The sequence below is a fragment of the Anoplolepis gracilipes genome, chromosome 1 (assembly GCF_047496725.1).
Source record: "Anoplolepis gracilipes chromosome 1, ASM4749672v1, whole genome shotgun sequence".
Taxonomy (NCBI): Eukaryota; Metazoa; Arthropoda; class Insecta; order Hymenoptera; family Formicidae; genus Anoplolepis; species Anoplolepis gracilipes.
The window spans coordinates 11,566,087-11,585,605 of NC_132970.1; the positions used below are offsets into that span (position 1 = coordinate 11,566,087).

At 28.6% G+C, this 19,519-nt stretch overlaps 3 protein-coding genes across 12 annotated transcripts; 2 read left to right on the forward strand and 1 right to left on the reverse strand.

Annotated features, from left to right (window-relative positions):
• Window positions 1–1,173: 1,173 nt before the first annotated feature.
• Window positions 1,174–8,964, reverse strand: St2 (Sulfotransferase 2). 2 transcript variants are annotated; one of them, XM_072887570.1, is made up of 7 exons: window positions 8,869–8,964; window positions 2,881–3,084; window positions 2,510–2,606; window positions 2,232–2,388; window positions 2,040–2,160; window positions 1,693–1,787; window positions 1,174–1,610 (listed from the first exon to the last, which is right to left on the reverse strand). In XM_072887570.1, the coding sequence occupies exons 2-7, from the start codon at window positions 3,020–3,022 to the stop codon at window positions 1,293–1,295; spliced, it is 930 nt and encodes a 309-aa protein (XP_072743671.1). In that variant the 5' UTR covers window positions 3,023–3,084; window positions 8,869–8,964; the 3' UTR covers window positions 1,174–1,292. The 2 variants fall into 2 exon arrangements, with proteins under 2 accessions (XP_072743671.1, XP_072743661.1); XM_072887560.1 differs by lacking the exon at window positions 8,869–8,964 and adding an exon at window positions 3,164–3,488 and having other exon boundaries at window positions 1,175–1,610.
• On the forward strand, window positions 6,262–10,640 carry LOC140663427 (outer dynein arm-docking complex subunit 4-like). 5 transcript variants are annotated; one of them, XM_072887616.1, is made up of 3 exons: window positions 6,262–6,349; window positions 7,209–7,371; window positions 10,148–10,640. In XM_072887616.1, the coding sequence occupies exons 2-3, from the start codon at window positions 7,231–7,233 to the stop codon at window positions 10,451–10,453; spliced, it is 447 nt and encodes a 148-aa protein (XP_072743717.1). In that variant the 5' UTR covers window positions 6,262–6,349; window positions 7,209–7,230; the 3' UTR covers window positions 10,454–10,640. The 5 variants fall into 5 exon arrangements, with proteins under 5 accessions (XP_072743717.1, XP_072743710.1, XP_072743702.1 ...); XM_072887609.1 differs by having other exon boundaries at window positions 6,344–6,358; window positions 7,151–7,371; XM_072887601.1 differs by lacking the exon at window positions 6,262–6,349 and adding an exon at window positions 6,365–6,704 and having other exon boundaries at window positions 7,151–7,371.
• Window positions 10,641–13,187: 2,547 nt separating this feature from the next.
• LOC140676093 (protein fem-1 homolog A-like) lies at window positions 13,188–18,426 on the forward strand. Of its 5 annotated transcripts, none has more exons than XM_072910793.1 (9): window positions 13,188–13,514; window positions 14,051–14,547; window positions 15,330–15,638; window positions 15,743–16,106; window positions 16,186–16,246; window positions 16,333–16,515; window positions 16,628–16,876; window positions 17,268–17,393; window positions 17,474–18,426. In XM_072910793.1, exons 2-9 carry the CDS (start codon window positions 14,055–14,057, stop codon window positions 17,690–17,692), a joined length of 2,004 nt encoding a protein of 667 aa, XP_072766894.1. In that variant the 5' UTR covers window positions 13,188–13,514; window positions 14,051–14,054; the 3' UTR covers window positions 17,693–18,426. The 5 variants fall into 5 exon arrangements, with proteins under 5 accessions (XP_072766894.1, XP_072766878.1, XP_072766909.1 ...); XM_072910777.1 differs by having other exon boundaries at window positions 13,188–13,415; XM_072910808.1 differs by having other exon boundaries at window positions 13,188–13,415; window positions 17,511–17,560.
• The last annotated feature ends 1,093 nt before the right edge of the window (window positions 18,427–19,519 follow it).

The following is a 19,519-nucleotide window of genomic DNA, read 5'->3' on the forward strand; positions in this document are numbered from 1 at the left end:
TATTGTGCAACCGACCAAAATTGCCATCTGGCAAGAACTACTTAGAATCTCAAGAAATATCGAGGAAGCTTTACAAAGGTGGACTAAATGTAAGTAATCTTTTTGTTCGTGATTCTTACTTCTTTTCTCGATTTCTTAATAAATTGAAAAAAAATTAAGTCCGTATAAAATATTAAATTTCAAGGTTTATAATGTTGCACTTTTTTCCATGTGTCTGATTATAGTATTATATATGATATTCTTATAAAATGCGTGTCATATTTCGTAAGCAGGATTAGTAAATGTATAATGTATTGATATTAAGAGAAGCATATTAATTTATTATTAAATCTATTAAATTGTTAAATTAATATATTATTGATTAGTTGATGATGTCGAATAAACTTTATTAAGTTTTGTATGCGATAATAGATGCAAAGATGATAGTAGTATGATAAAAATTATTTGTAATAAATGAATAAATATTTTGCAAGTTTATTAAAAATATTATTTATGGAATTATAATAATTACTATAGTCAAATAGTAATTTATATTTGCTTAAATATATGCATTTTGATCATTTTTATTATCGGAAATAGCATATAACGTGCGCGCTTCCCCGAACTGTCAAAAAACTGTCAACAAATTGAATTAATATTTACTTTTCAACGTCATTGATCGCCAATCAAATGCACGAAAATAATATAAATCTTAAAATTCGATTTAAACATGCTTCACAGGTTTTCATCACTTTTTTTATTATGGATATATATATTATCTTGTTCAGCATTCATTATAATTTGTTACATAAAGATATCTATACATATTATACTTTCATTATTATATGTGTATATATTTCATTATATATTTTATTCTTTATAATTATATTGATGATTATTAAGTATGATGAACAAATTAATTATATAATAATGTCAACTATGCATTACTTAATTAGCAGAAGTTTATACAATATTAAACAAATACGGATGTATTATTTATTATATAATTCTTTTCTATCTCACACAGTTCTAATATATTTATCGTTAATTAAAAGACTTTTTACAGACTTGTTTTTTGAATACAGTAAATAACTGCAATAATTCAGTCGCGTATAATTGTAAAAAGTAAACCTAAATTGTAAAAATTTATTTTTTATTTAAGTTTATTTTATACAATTTTACGCGATTGAATTTTTGCGGTTGTCGAAGCTTATATATATATATATATATATATATAAGCGAACGTAACAATATATATATATATATATAAAATTTCGCGTGTTTACCGTAAATAATTTGAAATATACAGCTTTTTATTCTTCGTCGGATCTAATATCTGTATGAAATTTGAGACCAGTTCCACACAAATGCTTCTCTGTCCATTCATCGAATCGTCGAGCGAGATCCTCCGACATATAATTCGTCCAATCGCCGACTTTGCCTTTCCTGATAAATTTGTAATCCGGATCGTCCTCTTGCGCCTTCTCCTTTGTCAGCAGTAGTTCCATGTTCACCGACGGATTCGTTGCCATTTTTGAAAATTTTAAGTGTTCACACAACCCGACGATCTGCTCGTCCGTCACGTTCTTGTTTAAAAATTTCGCTGTCTCCTTAATCACCGCTATCTGATCCTGGAAAATACAATCGCGTGTTTCAGTGATCCATTATGAAGATTCATCGCGATGACAAAAGCGAATGCGCTTTCTGTTTTACCCTTTTCATTTCCTCGTATGTCATAAATAATATATTTTCCTGATCTCTCATCTTCCAAAAAGGTAGAACATGGTTCCAAAACGGACTCATCGGAACTAAACAAACATTATTTCTTAAATTTGATGCTAATTCTGAAATGCTAATTTCACAAATATCATTATATCTTGGAAAGAATTTCTCTCTTTCTCTCTCTCTCTCTCGTAAATTAATTTACAATATTGCAGGTATTTCCTATGTGAAAGCAACAAGTTACTGAGAGCACGTTCAACACTTATATAACAATAATATATAACACTTTTATAATAAAAAATATATGTCTTTTCATTTGAGTGTAATACTCAACGTACTACTATCTTGCAGCATTAACTCTGCAAAGTCGTCGAAGCTTCCTTTCATATTGTGGAACACTCTGCAGTAATGATAAAAACTGACACAGGTGTCTTTGGGATTTCTTGTAACATACATTATCTACAAAGTATTACATATTATAAAAAGAATTACACGTTGCATTTCTCGATTTGCGAGTGTTGGATCTTTACCTTTGGCTTCTTCTCACGAAGCTGTCTCGGCAGTAAGTCCCACGGCAAGTGAGATTTGATATAACGTGGCCTTGGCATTTTTGTTATATTTTCGATGGAATCGCCTAGCTTCATAAACCACTCGTCGTAATTTCCGTTGATCATGACAGCCGAACCTCTGAAAAAAATAGAGATTCGAAAATATAATAAAAATTTTGCTCGTGTTTAGTTTTATCGAGATGATATTCTATCGTTCAATAATTATTAATTCCTGATTCAAATTCAAAGAATCGACTTACTCGAGTAAGGGACTTCGCATGACGAGAAGCGTACGAGCATTTTCGTAATCGAAATTATTCCCAATGCACCACACCATCTCCTGTGCCCAGTGACTACCTAGAGAAATTTCACAGTGTCAAGAAGTAATATTGAAAAACAGATGTAAATAACATATAATTAATAAGATTGCAATCTTTTTTCCTGATTTTGTATCAACTGTCCTCACAAGATACTATTCTCTCTCTTTCTAGAATTTTATATATACATACGTATGCACATATATTGCAAATACAAACCTAAAATGCTATATTCAGTTTTGAAATGACTGTCACGTATGATGGGAAATCCTATATGTAACTACGTTTTTTTTTTTTAAATTACGTATTATTACCAGTACGAGGATACGAGACCATCCAAACGTCATCCTCGTATACGGTAAAGTCACGTATCTTTTGCGCGTAAAAGATGATTTTCGGTGGCAACACGCAATGACCGGGTAGTACTCTTAAGAAACTCGGCCTCACCCCAAACATCTCGTCCAACTTATCTCCCTTCTCATCTTCTATGATCGAGAACACGAACGACTCTTTAGCCACTGTAAAAGATTTAATCGTTAAAAACCAATCAGAAGACAGGAGAAAAATTGATATGACAATTCTGCATCTGACACTCACTCGATTCTTGAATATTGCTGTGCGAATTTTCGTGAAAATAAGACTTGCAAATGCAAGATACAGGTACAACGTATTCACACACACCCGGATGTTGTCGCATTCGCGACTTGCGGAGAAATGATCCTCGTACCTCCCTACCTTTTTATCCCATGGCCCACTGACGACTCATGGGTTACTTTTTACCAGTCCTGCTCTTTTTTCCCGTTACGATGAGACTCGTGTACTTTCATACTCGCGCCACAAAGTTATATAAATTCACCATATATGCGCGTATCCCGCTTGCACATATATTGCTCGACATTGAAGTATATATCTCGCGCGACTATTTGTGCGAATAATGTTAAATATGTACTCAAGCGTTCCTGATACGTATTACTAATTTTCCGTATATATTAATTTGTTTTGCATAAAATTAATTATATATTAATTTGTTCTATTTATTTTTATAGAATAATTCAGAATATTATATACACCAGAATTTTTCCAGCTTTCATCAAATGACAGAAAAATTTTTAATTTATGGAAATTAAAAGCATTAAGTTATTAGCTTTCAATTAACTTTTTTTTTAAACAGCAATGATATTATTAAAATACATCGCAAAAAATATACATATATATTTTTCTTAAGTTTTTACAATATTGATTAGAATAGTTTTATTCACGTTAGAAAACACGAGCAGCGTCTCTTTTGAGAGACTTTTCTATACTGAAAATGCTCCTGCATGCTTGGAACATTTTTTTGTAATTCCTAATATATATATATATATATATATATATTATAAAGCACGAATGATTTTTTACAAGCAATAAGGAATTACAAAAAAATGTTTCAAGCATGTAGGAGCATTTTCTGTACGCGTATATTTAAAATTATTTGCGACGCATTATTAACTTTCTCGTCGAACAAAGATTTCACTTTTGGAGAAAGTTGCCAGCTGCATTCTTATCGATCTACTGCACAATCGATGTATAATTATTATTAGCATGTGCATGTATATGTGCGTAAGAATAACAAATACCTAGACTTATTTACTTCGTGTCAGGTGTATCGAAATGCTATTTTTCAACAACACAATATAACTTATCAAAAGTCGGTAGATAAATTAATATAACAATAATAATTTTCAAACCCCGCATGTGTGTATGATTTATTATAAAGAAGCACGTAAGCTTTACATCTGGACAAAAGATAAAATGATATTATAATACGTATAATATAACGATATATAATAAATGATACGTATATCAGTCGGCTTGTTTAGCGCTCATGGATTGTGTATGTCACGTGTTCTTTTCATTTTCCCATCGAATTGCAAAAGAGATTCGCGCGATTCGAGAATTGAATCGAGACGTCACGCAGACGCATCAAGTCTTTCTAATCACGTGATTTATTGATTGATGCTTAAGGCACGTTTGGAAATCCACCAATAAGGTATTAGAATAGCGTTTAATTGACCAATCAAAAGAAAAGATTTCAAATTAAAAATTACTATTTTAATACAAGGTTTTTCCGAACACTAGACAATTCTCTAAAAACGCTAGCGATTCGAATTTACCTTTGAATATCTGCTGATTGTTTCGATTTATCGCTATTCTTACAACTTTTTTAATCCTTCTCTTTGGACAATTTATTAACACATTAATTTTTAATAAAAAGATATAATATAACACGTAATCTAAATATATAAATAATAAATAATATAGACGTAGAACCACACATAAAAAAGTGCAAAATAAACTTAACATCTGCGAAAAAGTCTACTAACAGGTTAATATACAAGATATTCTTTAGTATCAATGTAAAATCCCATACAGCACAAAAAGGCCAAAAGACTTCTATCTTAAAGATATCTAAAAGACAATGAGATGTCTTTAAGTCATCTTTTAGAAACATGTGCTGTCTGGGATAAGATGCCATACAAAGATATAAAAAGCAAACTTTTACAAAAAAAGAAACGAAAGAGAGATTGAAATTAATAGAATTTAAAAAATTACGAATAAATTATGAAAAAAAAAATCAAATTGAAGGAGTAAAATATAAAGAAGTCATATATTTATTTTGTTTCATATTTATTAAAATTAAATTATATTTTATATTTATTAAATTGTATATATTTATGTATATTACTTTATATTACTTTATTTTAATTATATTTTATTTTAGTGTAATTGTATTTTTATTGTTGTATTTATTTCTTAAATTTTTCTTAATTAATTATTTTAATTCTTGAACACGCAATACAATGTAAATGTCAATTAGAATAGAAGTTTGATAAATAAAAAATAAATAAATAATATGCATTAAGTTAATATAAATTAATATATATAATAACTAAATAAATACCCATTTAAATATTTATTCATAAATTTTACAAACATTTTAAAAAGTAGTCTGAAATATTAAAAACACGTGACATTATTAAATGAACAATCAAATTAAATTAAGTAAAATGTATCTGAATTAAAATTTGTTGATAATGAGTATATTATATTGTACATATTTCTGAGCTGTTTGAGGATTCAATATTGGAGCATAAAGATATGGAAGACTAGAATAATTTTCGAATCTACATTTAAATTTTTAGATATAAGAGACAACATTTGACATTTTTTAAAATCTGTAGCAATAGCTTTTTTTCGTAAAAATGTGTTATATTAACGTTAGCGTTTCTCCTCGAAGAAGACATATCGTGGAAAGTATTTTAAAGTATTGACTTTTTTCAGAGTATTCTCAAAATACACACAAAGAATCATAGAATACTTCGGAATGACGTGCAATTAATCTTATTTGCTTTTCGAGAACATGCACCGGCATCCCTTATTGAGAGATGGAAATCGTTATAGGCCTATTGAAAAAGCTTTGTCGAGTGTACATATAAATAATGCGGTCGAGGCATGACAGAGCTATATTATCCGTAGGTCACGAAATATTTCATGCTTTTAGTTTCCGACGATTATCCGCGATTCGCGGTTTGTTCCGTTCTGAGTAATTATCTTCATTGGTAAATCGTTTTTACAACATGTTATAGGAAGACAGTACGAAGATTTAGTCAATATATGCAGATCGCGTGCATCTCTCTCTGGGCCAAATGACACAAATAATCTGGCAAGGACAATAGCAATGGATTGATAGGAAGCATGCGAACCATTATAATAGCTTTTCCGTTAGCGATCGGAGTAGTGATGGTAGTGGTGGTAAAGAATAAGAATAGCCGTCCAGTTATCCTTCTTACTGCCCTTTTCTTACGTTTCTCTATCGATTATTTTTTAATATGCATTGTGGGAAGGGAGCCAGCGCAAAAAGAACGGACGGCAAAGTTTTGCTTGCAAGTTACGAGAATTTCAAAACTAGGCAGCGACACGATTGGAACGATACGTGTATTTTTTTTTTACAATCTCCATTTTTATACGTGTAGTTCGTAATTTTCAATTTTATTGTCGTTAAGTGATTTCCACCTAAATAGAAAGTAATTATTATAATCACAAACCGAGTATATTTTTCGTAATTTTTAATTATTATTATGAGTAATATCGCAAAATCGTAAGTATATCTTTTGCACTGGCCTTCTTTTTAGTGAAATGATTAATGAGTGATTTCCAATGAAAACCAATTGAAGTAGTAGATTAAGAGTTAAGGAAATAGACCATAGTAAATGGGATTGAACCATTTTATTATAGCTTATCCCGACGTGCTACAATCTTCATCCACTATTCCTACTGACATTGTAGATCACACATAAAATTGGGTGTTTAATTTTATTATTCTTGGATTAGATTTAAAAATTTTAATAAATTTTAATAATTTTTTTTCTAAAAAGCTTTTCTAAAAATATGTCATCGCATCATTATTAAAATTTTCAATCTCTAGTCTTATGTATAAGTTTCTTTATTTTCATTCGTTTTATCTCTGAAAAATGTTGAAAAAGCATCATTATTTATATAGCGCACTTTATATATCACTTATTATTATAATAGATACTTTTTTAGATTCTCAATTGATATATTTGCTGATTTTTGAACTTTATCGCTCGAACGGACATTATAGGGCATAGGGATACCGAAACGATATGGTACAGCATTCGAAAAAACAATCAGCAGCACGGATAAAGCGGACTTCCCTTATTATAAGAAACACACTCTTAGTAAACGAAGCAACTGTTCATGTAAAAAATGGGAATTACAATAAAGCCATATTTCTGTACAATCAAGTAAGTTTCGCATAAATATATATAAAACTGTTAAAAATTATTAAGAACTGTTTAACTAATTCTCCATTAATTTTATTATTCTTGGATTAGATTTAAAAATTTTAATAAATTATTTTTCTAAAAAGCTGTCAATATGTCATCGTAACTATAATAAAATATTAAAACGAAAATAAGCTTATAAACAAGTTAAATTAATTATTAAAATAAATAAACTTATATATTATAATATATAAATATAGTATAAAAATTTACGTTTATCTTATTTGAAAATATAATAGCATGTGCGTTTGGGTATATATATATATATATATATATATATATATATATATATATATATATATATGGGTGTATGTATTTAATACTAAAGTACCGAGTTTCTATTTTTTAGATTAATATCCTACTTCTTGTGTAAAAGATAAAATTTCCGAATCCTTTCTTTTATACAAGAAATAAGATTATTAATCTAAAAAATAGAAATAGTTAGAAAAAAAACCGCTCGATGCTTTCAGTATTAAAAGGCTTTTGAAAAATGCCTGAATATAAAATTGCATAATATTAGAAGAAAAATGATGATTATATTGAACATACTTTGACATATCTTTAATTTATACGATGCAGAAAAAAAAGAAAGAGCGAAAGGAGTTAAAAAATTATAATACATAAACAATAAAGGTAAAATGTATGTTATACATTTTCGTTATTCTTTGTGTGGTTTTATACTTAGTATAATGATACATTATGATAATTTAATACTTTTACATATTTAATATATTTTCTAACAAAGTAATATATATCAAAATCGAAAAGCAAAACTATTGTAGTGAGGTAAATCTTTTCAATTAATCTGCATCTCCAACAAGAGATATACAATTTCGATTTTTTTAATATAATTTTTTTGTTATTAAATAAATAATAATAAAATCATAAATAATAATAGTAGTCATATATGTATATTTTACGATTTGATAAATGCTAGATATCATTATCTTATGACAATAAAAACATGACAAATCTGCAAATCAAAATAAAATTACGTAAATCATCAAATCTTATTTAAATGTATATAAAACGTGCAACGCTGTCATCTAATAAATCCCTTCAACTTAAAGAGAGAGAAGAGCAATATTTATTTTAAGATTCTTAAAAACATGCATAACATTTCTAAATATTCTTACACAGAAATTTATCACGGACAAAAAATTTATAATATAGAAAAGATGCGTTTGAAATTTAAAAGAAACCTATTCTATATGATTATATGATCTATTTTCATCTTTAAGAATATGAAATATCAGAATCGCCTTATGCACATATTTTTTTCATGTTTCATAATTCCTAAATATAAGGTTTGTTTTTTACAGCTGAATTTTTTGCAGTAATATACATTATAAATGAGATAGATATACATATAATATATTTAAAAGTTAGGTAGAAAGAAGGGGAAAAACCAAAAGCGCAAAAAGTTTAGCTAGAAAGAACAAATCTATAGGTATTTACCATATTTGACTTGTCGGTGTTGTTACTCGTTTCTAAGGAAACGAGCTTCCTATTTCAAGGTGTCGAAACCACACGTATCTTAGCACGTAGACAAATAGTTATTGTTTCTATACATACGCGAGGAAGGAGTCTCTCTTTGTTTTCTGCAGTTATTACGTGAAAAGAAACATAGAAAAGGAGAAAGAATGAGCATATCTCTAAATTAGATTCAATGTAATATAATATTCTAATCCACAATCGAATAAAAAATCCAAAGAGTGTTTGAAAATGAACGACGATGTATCGCGAGATGTCACCAAGAATGTAACGAGCACGGTTGAAAATCACGTCATGGACATCCTGAATCCCATGTTGCATCATCACGATTTATTACAAAGTTATGTGCGGACACGCGTAGAAATTGCTGGCTCCGATTCAAAACAGAATGTCGAAGAATTCGAAGAACCGAGCAAGGAAACGTATTTGAGCAAATACTCGACAAAGGCGAATGGCAGAGACAATCGCAAGAACAATTTTCGCTACGACGGTAGGAAAAAGAAAAATAATGACAAGGAAAAGGAGAGGTCCGACAGCACCACCATCGAGTCGAACATAAAAATTCAGAAGAATTCGAGAAAAAAATGACGCCAGTATGACAGCGAATGTCATCGGCAGGAAGAGGTGTATACCGATAAAGATCGTGCAGCTGCCGTGAACATGGGTACCACCGATATAAAGCTGTCTTTGAAGATGAAGGAAAATCAAGATCGCAAAGATCCACAAAACTCGGAGGAGGCCGAGCCCGGAGCGTTGCTGACACTTGGTCTGCGCGAAATGCGCTTCGGTGATTTCGATATCGCTATCAGCTGCATTAATAAGGTTTATTTTCTCGCTTTGCTGTTCGATCTTGTCAATTAATTGCAGCGCGTAATCAAAGCGAGATTGATTTACATACACATTGCATGCACTGCATATATGCGTGCCAATAAACGTGTCTACTATATACATATAGTCAGATAGGATAATTAAATCGATTAAACAATATATACATCATGAAATAAAGTTGACTTAATAAATAATAATAATAATAATAATAAAATTTAATAATTATTGATAATTACTTGATATGTTAAATAATAATCATAATAATCAATCAATAAAAAATATTTTTTTATATATACTTTATAACGTTCTCTCATTCTCTCTTTTTTTTGTAACAATTTTATTAAATTTATAATACAAATACAATAATAAATGCAATAAAAATGTTAAAGAATAATGTAACAATTTATTTTGACAGGCACTGGATTTGAATCCCAACGATAAGAACGCTTTAATAGCGCGAAGCAAATGTCACCTTTTACTGGGTGATCCACAAAAAGCATTGGATGACGCCGAGGCAGCATTACGATTAAATCCTAAAAATTCTAGTAATGCCAAAGCTGTGTACTGCAAGGCGGAGGCTCTTTATCATCTAGGCGATTTCGAAATGAGTTTGATGTATTATTATCGCGGAATGAAGATTCGTCCAGAATTCGGCCAATTTCGTCTAGGTGTTCAAAAAGCAAGAGACGCGATACAAAACGTATTACGTAAGAATAATTGATTTGCATTTTTATTAACGTAATATCTTATACGGCAGGTCTGCCCAACCTTTTCTAGTATGCGATCGACTTTCCTAACTAACAAACTTGCAGTAATATTTTTTTTTTTTTTTTAAGGAAAACGGGAAACTTATATAAAGCTTTTAAAATTATTACTGCTTAAAAATGAATAATTATCGATCTGTTGGACAGGCCTGTTATATAAGAGAATATGTTTTTAATTTCCTAAAGTGTTGGCCTTTTATTGTTACAATAATGGTCAATTATACTATTCTATTTTTATATTCGTCTTTCTCCTTCTTTATTGAAAATATATAAAAATAAATTACAATTTCAAAATTTATATATATACAAAATAATAATGTATGTATTTAAACAATAAAAATGAAGAACTATAATGCTCTTTATTAAGATTTTCAGAAATTAAACCTACATTTTAGTTCTGACAAAATAAATTTTACGCAATCATATACTGTGCAATGTAGCGTGATTAAAAAAACATCCAATATTATCGTTAAATTCTTTAGTAATTATTGCTGAATGAGAAACCGGTTACAGACTTTGTGTGTTAGGCCTGGTCTGTAATAAAATCGTAAGTTATAAGTCGTAAGAAATTAATCAATCACAGTTAAATTTCAGAGAAGGATCATCGAATCAGATTGATTAATTTCTTAAGACTTATGACTCTATAGTAAATCAGATCTTGTAGCCCTTAGGGCAATTTGCAGACTTTTATGTTTCAAAATGGCTATTCTCAACTATGATTAGTAGTTTATTATTTCCTTACGCAAGGGTGCGTTTGGAGAAACGTTACAAATGTTACGAGATGTTACCGCTAAACCGTTTAGAACTTTCTAGAATCAAGCTCCGATTAATTCGTTTTCTTCTTCTCTCTAAAAACAAGAATCTATAAGAAGAAAAAGAAAACCGAATAAATCGAAGTGGCCTTTAGGGAACTAGCAAGTTTCTTGAATGACTTTTGTTGTGTGTGAGCACGTAATTTAAACATGGAAGAATAATTGTTAACTAAGACTGATGATATCTAAAAATCCAGCTACCAGCTTATTACCTGACACGGGATATAATAGCCGGATAATCCTATCTGAGTGGCGAGACTGTCCATGTACATACCTATATTATCTGAATTATCTGATTTATCGTGTATTTCGTATCATTCATTACTCCCTTATCAAAATAATTAAAATCTTTAATTATTATTAATTAAGATCTTTAATTACAGTGTATAATAATTGAATGGTTTAGCGCACTTATGTGTTAAATTTCAATAAAAAATAAAATAAATATATAATAAATAAATATAAATATACGTTAAAGTATTATTTTTATATATCCAGTAAATACCTCTAGTGAGAAATGAGTGGTCGAAAAGTTTATTCGTATCATTCATATATTACTCTCTTATTGTTAAAATAATTAAGATCTTTATTTGTATTGAATAGAGAAAGAATTAATAATTACAGTGTATAATAACTGAATGGTTTAGCGTACTTATATGTTAAATTTCAATAAAAAATAAAATAAATATACGTCAAAGTATTATTTTATATATCTAGTAGATACCTCTAGAGATCTGAGAAATGAGTGGTCAAAAAGTTTATTTGATATTTATTCAACACATTCGACGTATAATCAACATCTATTCGACGTTTTTTCGACTGTCATTTTTCGCTGTATGCTAAAAATAAAATAGTAAATTTTATATAAAAAATCATTTTTTACTGAATATACATAAGAATATATTTTAACGTATATTTATTTTATTTATAATACATATATATTGTATACACTGTATGCAATATATATTTTTTTAAAATTTTTTAACTTACTTTAATTAAATTAAAATATTTTAATTTCTAAAAAAAATCTTAATATTTTAATTTTGTTATATTATTTTAATTTTTATTTTACTTTTTCCATTTTATTTTTTATTTTACATTTATTATATCTTTTTATTTTATTATTTATTTTATTTTTAACAGAATGTGTATGAGTACATAAAAATAAGACTTTTTAGCATATTTTATTTCTCATTTTGTAATTTATTAACACATATATATGTTCGCTGTTTAATTATTATGTTGTAATTATATTAAGTCTTTGTATTAATTATAGATATATAATTATAGATATATAATACATATATATATTGTATACACTGTGTAATATGTATATTCTTTTAATTTTTTAAATTACTTTTATTAAATTAAAATATTTTAATTAAAAATATCTTTATATTTTAATTTTGTTATATTATTTTAATTTTTTACTTTATTTTTTTCCATTTTATTTTTTATTTTATATAATTATTGTATTTATATTATTATATCTTTTCATTTTATTATATTTACTTTATTTTTAACATAATGTGTATGGATACATAAAAAGATGACTTTTTAGCATATTTTTCATTTTTCATTTTGTAACTTATTAACACATATGTTCGCTGATTAATTATTATATTGTAATTATTAAGTTTTTGTATTAATTATAGAGATGAGAAAATTCTTTGGACAATAAAGAATAGTGAATGATACAAAAGTACGGAATAATTCGAATAATTCAGAACTTTAGATAGTGCATACGATGATATGTGTATAACGTGTGCAACGTCCATGGAGCGTATTTCGCGCTACAAAAGTTATTTGTAGCATATCGTAGCCTCACGCCTCACCTCGGAAATTGTAGTAGGGACTCTAGGAAATTGTAGCGTTAGCGCGAGTTGCGAGTTGCGACGTCACAAGGTGACGTCATCGTCGCTCTATTGACGCTACGAAATGGCTGCATAAGTCATGAACGGCTGTAGCCTGTAGCGTGTTCGTAGCGACAAAAGCGCGTTCCCTGATCGTATCCAATATTATTACTTAAGTTTTTTATGTGCTACCAGCCTTACTAATCGAGATTCGTGCGAACTTATTCATCTCGATTTTGCACACAACTTTGAAGGTTATACATACTTCATGTCATATATATATATATATATATACACACACATGCTAAAAGGAATGCATAGCAATTATTTAATGTCTAGTCATTTACGTACAAGTGTGTAGCTTCTTATCTTTGAATATTTCCTTATTTTTGAATATTTCCCATTAGATCCGCGTGCTTGATAACACATACGGGTAACAAATTATATATCAATTAAGCAAAGTATAATTGATAGAGTAAGTAAGCAGAAAAAATAATATGTCATATTTCTTTCAAGAAGCATTATTTTTCTATATTTCTCTCACGGATATATATCGAAAAAAGATCGATGCATAAGTGTTGATTAAATTTTTCTATATATTTTGTATCGAAATACTATCTTGAAAAAATAAGTAAATTGAATGTATGTGTCAAATATATTTACATACAAACAAGGGATACTTTGTTATTCGCTTTCAAATTTTATTTTATTTTTATTTTAAAAAGTTGCACGAGTTAAAACAAATGCCTGACTGAAGGGATATCTAATATTTTCTTATTTTATAAGTGTTTTGCTGTCAGTCTACTTACAATTGTTTCGGTTGCTTTCTCACAGTGTCACAATTTCAAAGAATTTTTATAAATATTACTACAGATAAAATTCTTTTCAGCTTTATGAATTGGAAGGAGCTCCACAAATCTGAATCGTTCGAAAAGTGGGAAATGTGGATTAATAATGGTTATCGTTGGAACTTTTCCATGGATCAATTATTCTGTGATCTTATACATGAATGTAAATATGTGGCACCAGGAGCGCAATTGAGCTATGCTCTGAGAAATCGTTTAGAGAAATACAAGAAAGAAGTGCGAAAAATAATTGTATCTCATTCGAAAGAGGGCTGTGCCCCATTATTTATTGCCTGCAAGAGGGGACATGTGGAGATTGTCGAATATCTTATTAAGAAATGCGACGCTGACATAGAACAAAGAGGATGTTACGAAGTACCCGACGATAGATCAGTTCACTATGTCACTCCGTTATGGTGCGCCGCGGTATCTGGAAATTTGGAAGTTATAAAATGCCTTATAGCCCATGGAGCCGACGTAAATGCAGTCTCCGATTCTGGGTCTACTCCTGTTAGATCTGCGTGCTTCATGACACATATGGGTAACAAATTATATATTAATTAAGCAAAATATAATTGATAGAGCAAGTAAGTAGAAAAGTAATATGTCATATTTCTTTCAAGAAGCATTACTTTGCTGTAATATTATCTGAACTATGTATTCCTGTAAATAATCTCATACTAGAAAATATAATAGTAATATGTTGTAGTAACAGAAGTATGTAATCAAAAAACATAATTTTAGATAAAAATAGTAATATATATAAAATTCTTGCAATCAAAATATTGTACAAAATAAATGAATATTTTAGAATTGGATCAATATATTTTTGTCGAGTCGAAACGAAAATATAATCATAGGCAGGTCTAGGCTGAATCTATGCATGCCAAGTTGCACAATTGTGCAATCATTTATTCCTTTATATAATGTTTATTATAGTTATCAATACATCTCATTTTTTTCCTTACGTTCCTTTTTTGCATTTGAAATGAAATATACACGACTAAAAATCAAAAAAGAATGTAGAAAATTTAAGTATATGCATCATGCATTTATTTTTTAGTAACTTGAATCATTCATTGATCTTTGTTTCTGCTATCACATACAAAGTATATCTAATAATTTATCTAAGTGAGAAACGCCTTATTCGTTTCGTGGTACGATAGTTAATCCTTAATTATTTTTAAAGAATTTTCTCATTTTTCCTCTCTCTTTTTCTAAAATATTCAGTTCAATCTTTAGATTTGACTAGTCATTTTGTTAGATGGTGTGAGTTATCTGAATTAACAAGAATGATTTTGAATATAATCATATATTTTTCAGACATTGTCTCATATCTAGTGGAAAATGGTGCTGATATACTAAAAGCAAATTATAATGGCGGAACATGCTTGATAAATTCTATACAAAGTGTGGAGTTGTGTACTTTTCTTCTGGAACACGGCGCGGATGTAAATGCTACGGATATTCAGAACAAAACTGCCTTGCATTATGCTATTCAGGAACACAGATTTCGAACCACCAAACTACTCTTAGAACATAATGCGGACCCTCATCTTAGATCTCGACATAATGATGATGCCCTCCAGACTGCTTGTCTTAAAGGAGCCATTCAGATATTTGAATACTTAGGTAAGAATGATTCGATATATTGTAATAATTCATGTTTCTTTTTTATGATAAAAGATACAGCTTTATACTCATTAAAGTAATGCTATATGGCTTTCATGATTTAGTGGAACATGTATCATATTCCGCGGAAAGATTGGCAGATGCAAACGAGCTAATGGGATCCACATTTTTCGATGACCATAGTGATACACATATGGCGTTACAATATTGGAGGGCAGGGATGGTTCTCAGAATAGTCAACTCAATTGATGGAGTGCCTTTACCAAAGAGACCTGTGTTACCAAAATGTGAGACTTACAAAAACGCCGTGGAATTTTCAACCGTGGAAGAATTAAACGCCATTTCGCTCGACTTAGATGCAATGAGAATACAAAGTTTATTGATATGTGAAAGGATTTTAGGTCCACATCACAAAGATACTCTTTTTCGAATAATGTTTAGAGGTGCATCATACGCAGACTCTTTAAGGTATTTGTTCTTTCTGAAACAAATTTAATCATACGTAATAATTCACATATACTTCTTATATATATTTTTTTTCTTTTAGATATCAACAGTGTATAGATTTGTGGCATCGAGTATTAGAAATTAAAATTGAAAAGGATTCGGTATGTAAACATAGTAAATGTCTAACAAGCAGTTATATAATTTTTTCACCTGTATGTGAAAATTAAATTCTGTTGATGTTTTTTAGATTTTATATACAGATACCTGCTTCACTGCACAAGCTCTTGTAAAACTTATGGTGGATATAAATGAAAAAACATTAGAAGTAAGAGATCGTAATCGAGAAAGACAAGAACCGAGGTTTTGTGACGTAGTAGCGATATTTAAATTACTTTCTAGCCAGCTAACGGAAGCTAGAGAGTTATTGAAGGTGCGTATGATTTGCGGATATTATATAATTTCAAGTAATTATATATATATACACGCTGTATCGAAATACATTGTCGAACGCATATATTAATTATACTAACGTTACATTATAGAAACGTCCCGTGAATAAAAGACAAAGTAAGAGTTATGAACGTATTCTGAAGTGCGTGACGCATCTTATTTACCTCTTAGTAGAAACAGCAAATTCTGATGAGGAGAAAGCTTTAATGCATCAGCTAGTTCATGGTTTAGTAAAACAAAATCCAAGATCTGTTCATACAGGGGACACGCTTCTTCATCTTTGTGTTTCTAGTTTAAATACAATTGACTCTAGTTACTTTACTTCCGGCGATGATACACAAGTAAGTATGAATTTTTGCTCATGTGTGCATCAAGAGAGTAAAAACTTTACATAAGATCATTTTTGTGGAAATTTTTTTATTTCTTAATATCAACTATTTTTGTAAATAAGTATAAAAGCAACTTTGCTATTCTATTCATTATAAATTTAAAATTTTATAATTCTTAAAATTATATGGAGAGTTAAATTTTATTCGCATCTTTAAAACTTTAAGCCTGAAGAGTTCATTATTTGTAATACTAAAAAACCACTGTTTCGCAAATATTTTGTTATTGAAAAGTCGACTGCATTATTAAACAATAAATAATGAAAAATATATATGTATATGTGTGTGTGTATGTGTGTGTATGTGCTTGCGTGCATGTGTATAATACTTTGATGAATATTTTCAGAAACTTTTTCCACGTTTGGATGTTGTTAAATTGCTCTTGGATTGTGGAGCATACATCAATGCCAGAAACACAATGCGATCAACGCCTTTACATATAGCAAGCCTTGCGTATAATTTCCACAATCCTGTAAGTATATTTTTCTTTATATATTTGCTAGTTTTATAAGTCAAACATTTTGACTCACATTAAGAATTTGTTTAAAACAGCTGATAAAGTTGTTGTTGGATTATGGTGCACACTTAGATACGCCAAATGAAGCGGCAACTACACCAGTACGATTGATATCCTCTAATCCGTTAAATAATGTGAATCTCCTTAATTATACTAGTCTTCAATGTCAGGCTGCACAAGCTGTTTGTAAATATGGAATCTGCAGTTCAGAATTGCCTGTTACATTACGTCATTTCCTAGAACTTCACAGGTAATGATATCGATGATAATTTATAGTAATAATAATTTTCAAATATTATAGATACTTATTGAAAGAACAACATATTTTGTCATAATTTCAAGATGTATGACAATATCAAAGGATTCAAGTGTAATGATAAACATAATGTACATATTAATTTATAATTAAATAATTTATATTCTAATTATAAGCAATTTAGATGAGGAACATATATAAAATAGTGAAATATATATACCAATGTCGAAACATTAATTATAAAGAAAGTACTATTTTTAGAGTGCTAAATATTAACTGTTAACACCTTGCTATCGAGAAATATACCAGTATTGGTACATGTGCAACATATTAATTATGATATTAATTGTAAATACACAATGATATGTAGTTTTTAAAGCATCAAAAGACTGAATGTGAAGAGAATGCTTCTATAAAAACTGATTCTCTCAATTAGATATTTTGCAATATAAAAAAACATTGTTTTTTAATACTTCTATATAACAACTCTGTAATGTAATTTAACTAAGTATTGAAAATTCTTGCTACACAGTCTTAAGATATTACAGATGCTTGAGAGAAATCTATATCACATATTGTTACATTTATTGCATTGTCTATAAAGTGTAAAAAAACCCAATGACACCAATATGATGTTTTGTCATAAGAATATTGTAGTCTTTCTAATTTTTCCAAAATCTTTTGCTTTTTTCTGAAAAAAATAATCAATAAATTTGCTGGATAAAAGCACAATTTATTCTATTCTAATTTAATCTAATTTGTTATCTAGTTTATAAATTATAATTTGTCTAAAACGAAAAGACTATATTAAATGGACATTTAGTGGAACTAGTCTAATGGTTCCATTCTTGTAGCTGTTGATATAGAAACTGTAATATAGAGTGCCTTTATATTTTGTATTAATACTATTGAATGTTTTTCATGATTCCGATATATTGACAAATCATTTCTTGATATTCAGAAAGTTAAATATTATAAAAATAATATTGTTTTGTAACATTCTAATGCAATTATATTAGAGTGCTGCAACCTACTACTGGACATTATCTCCAATGTATTATAACAAACATTAATGGATGAGAACATTTTTCTCATAGCTTTACTTTGATAATGTGAAATTATTAATTATGTTATTAATGAAAAAATTGTTATAATGCATATATGCTTAATTTATATCTGTATAAACTCTGAAATTTGTATGACTTTTACCCAGATAATCAACTCTGAAGTTGCTGTTATATTGCCAATAATAATATAACTGTTTGCAACATATCAGGAATATGATTAATCATACTAATTATAATGATTAGCTTGTCTATCTGGGTATCCTCTTTCTCGATGAGCACAAATAATATAATCCAAATGTGTCATTCAGAGTTAACATGTCAACATCTGAATCCTAATTATTAAAACTTATTATTTTGCTAATTTATTTATTTTTTTTAATATGGATTTAATTTTAAATGTGCTTTGTAGTTTAAATTTGCTTGTTATTATCCGCAATGTAAAGATTGTTAATACTTATTTAAAATGTTGAAAATAGTAAATCAAAACAATGAATGAATTTAAAAAATGCAATATTAAAATTATTATGCAACTGAAAAATCAAACAAATATAAAGAACAATGTAACGTATAATATTTGAAATTAATCTTCCTGTAGATTTGATTATAACTCAAGTGGAGTTTTATTTACTTTCTTTATATTTATGTTTCATTTCATATATATGTAATTTTTATCTTGACAAAAGTTACAATAGGTCTTATCAAATGAAAAGAAAACGCATTGTCCATAAACAAACAATGAGATTTATTAATACATTTTG

Coding starts and splice junctions, on each gene's coding strand:
- St2 (XM_072887560.1), bottom strand. CDS start 3,263: ATGCGACAACATCCGGGTGTGTGTGAATACGTTGTACCTGTATCTTGC. Junction 1,788..2,039: donor GTTAATGCTGCAAGATAGTA/GTACGTTGAGTA, acceptor ATGTTTGTTTAG/TTCCGATGAGTCCGTTTTGG. Junction 1,611..1,692: donor CATACGAGGAAATGAAAAGG/GTAAAACAGAAA, acceptor TGTATTTTCCAG/GATCAGATAGCGGTGATTAA.
- LOC140663427 (XM_072887582.1), top strand. CDS start 9,565: ATGGGTACCACCGATATAAAGCTGTCTTTGAAGATGAAGGAAAATCAA. Junction 9,727..10,147: donor CTATCAGCTGCATTAATAAG/GTTTATTTTCTC, acceptor TTATTTTGACAG/GCACTGGATTTGAATCCCAA.
- LOC140676093 (XM_072910793.1), top strand. CDS start 14,055: ATGAATTGGAAGGAGCTCCACAAATCTGAATCGTTCGAAAAGTGGGAA. Junction 14,548..15,329: donor GTGCTTCATGACACATATGG/GTAACAAATTAT, acceptor TATATTTTTCAG/ACATTGTCTCATATCTAGTG. Junction 16,516..16,627: donor AAGCTAGAGAGTTATTGAAG/GTGCGTATGATT, acceptor GTTACATTATAG/AAACGTCCCGTGAATAAAAG.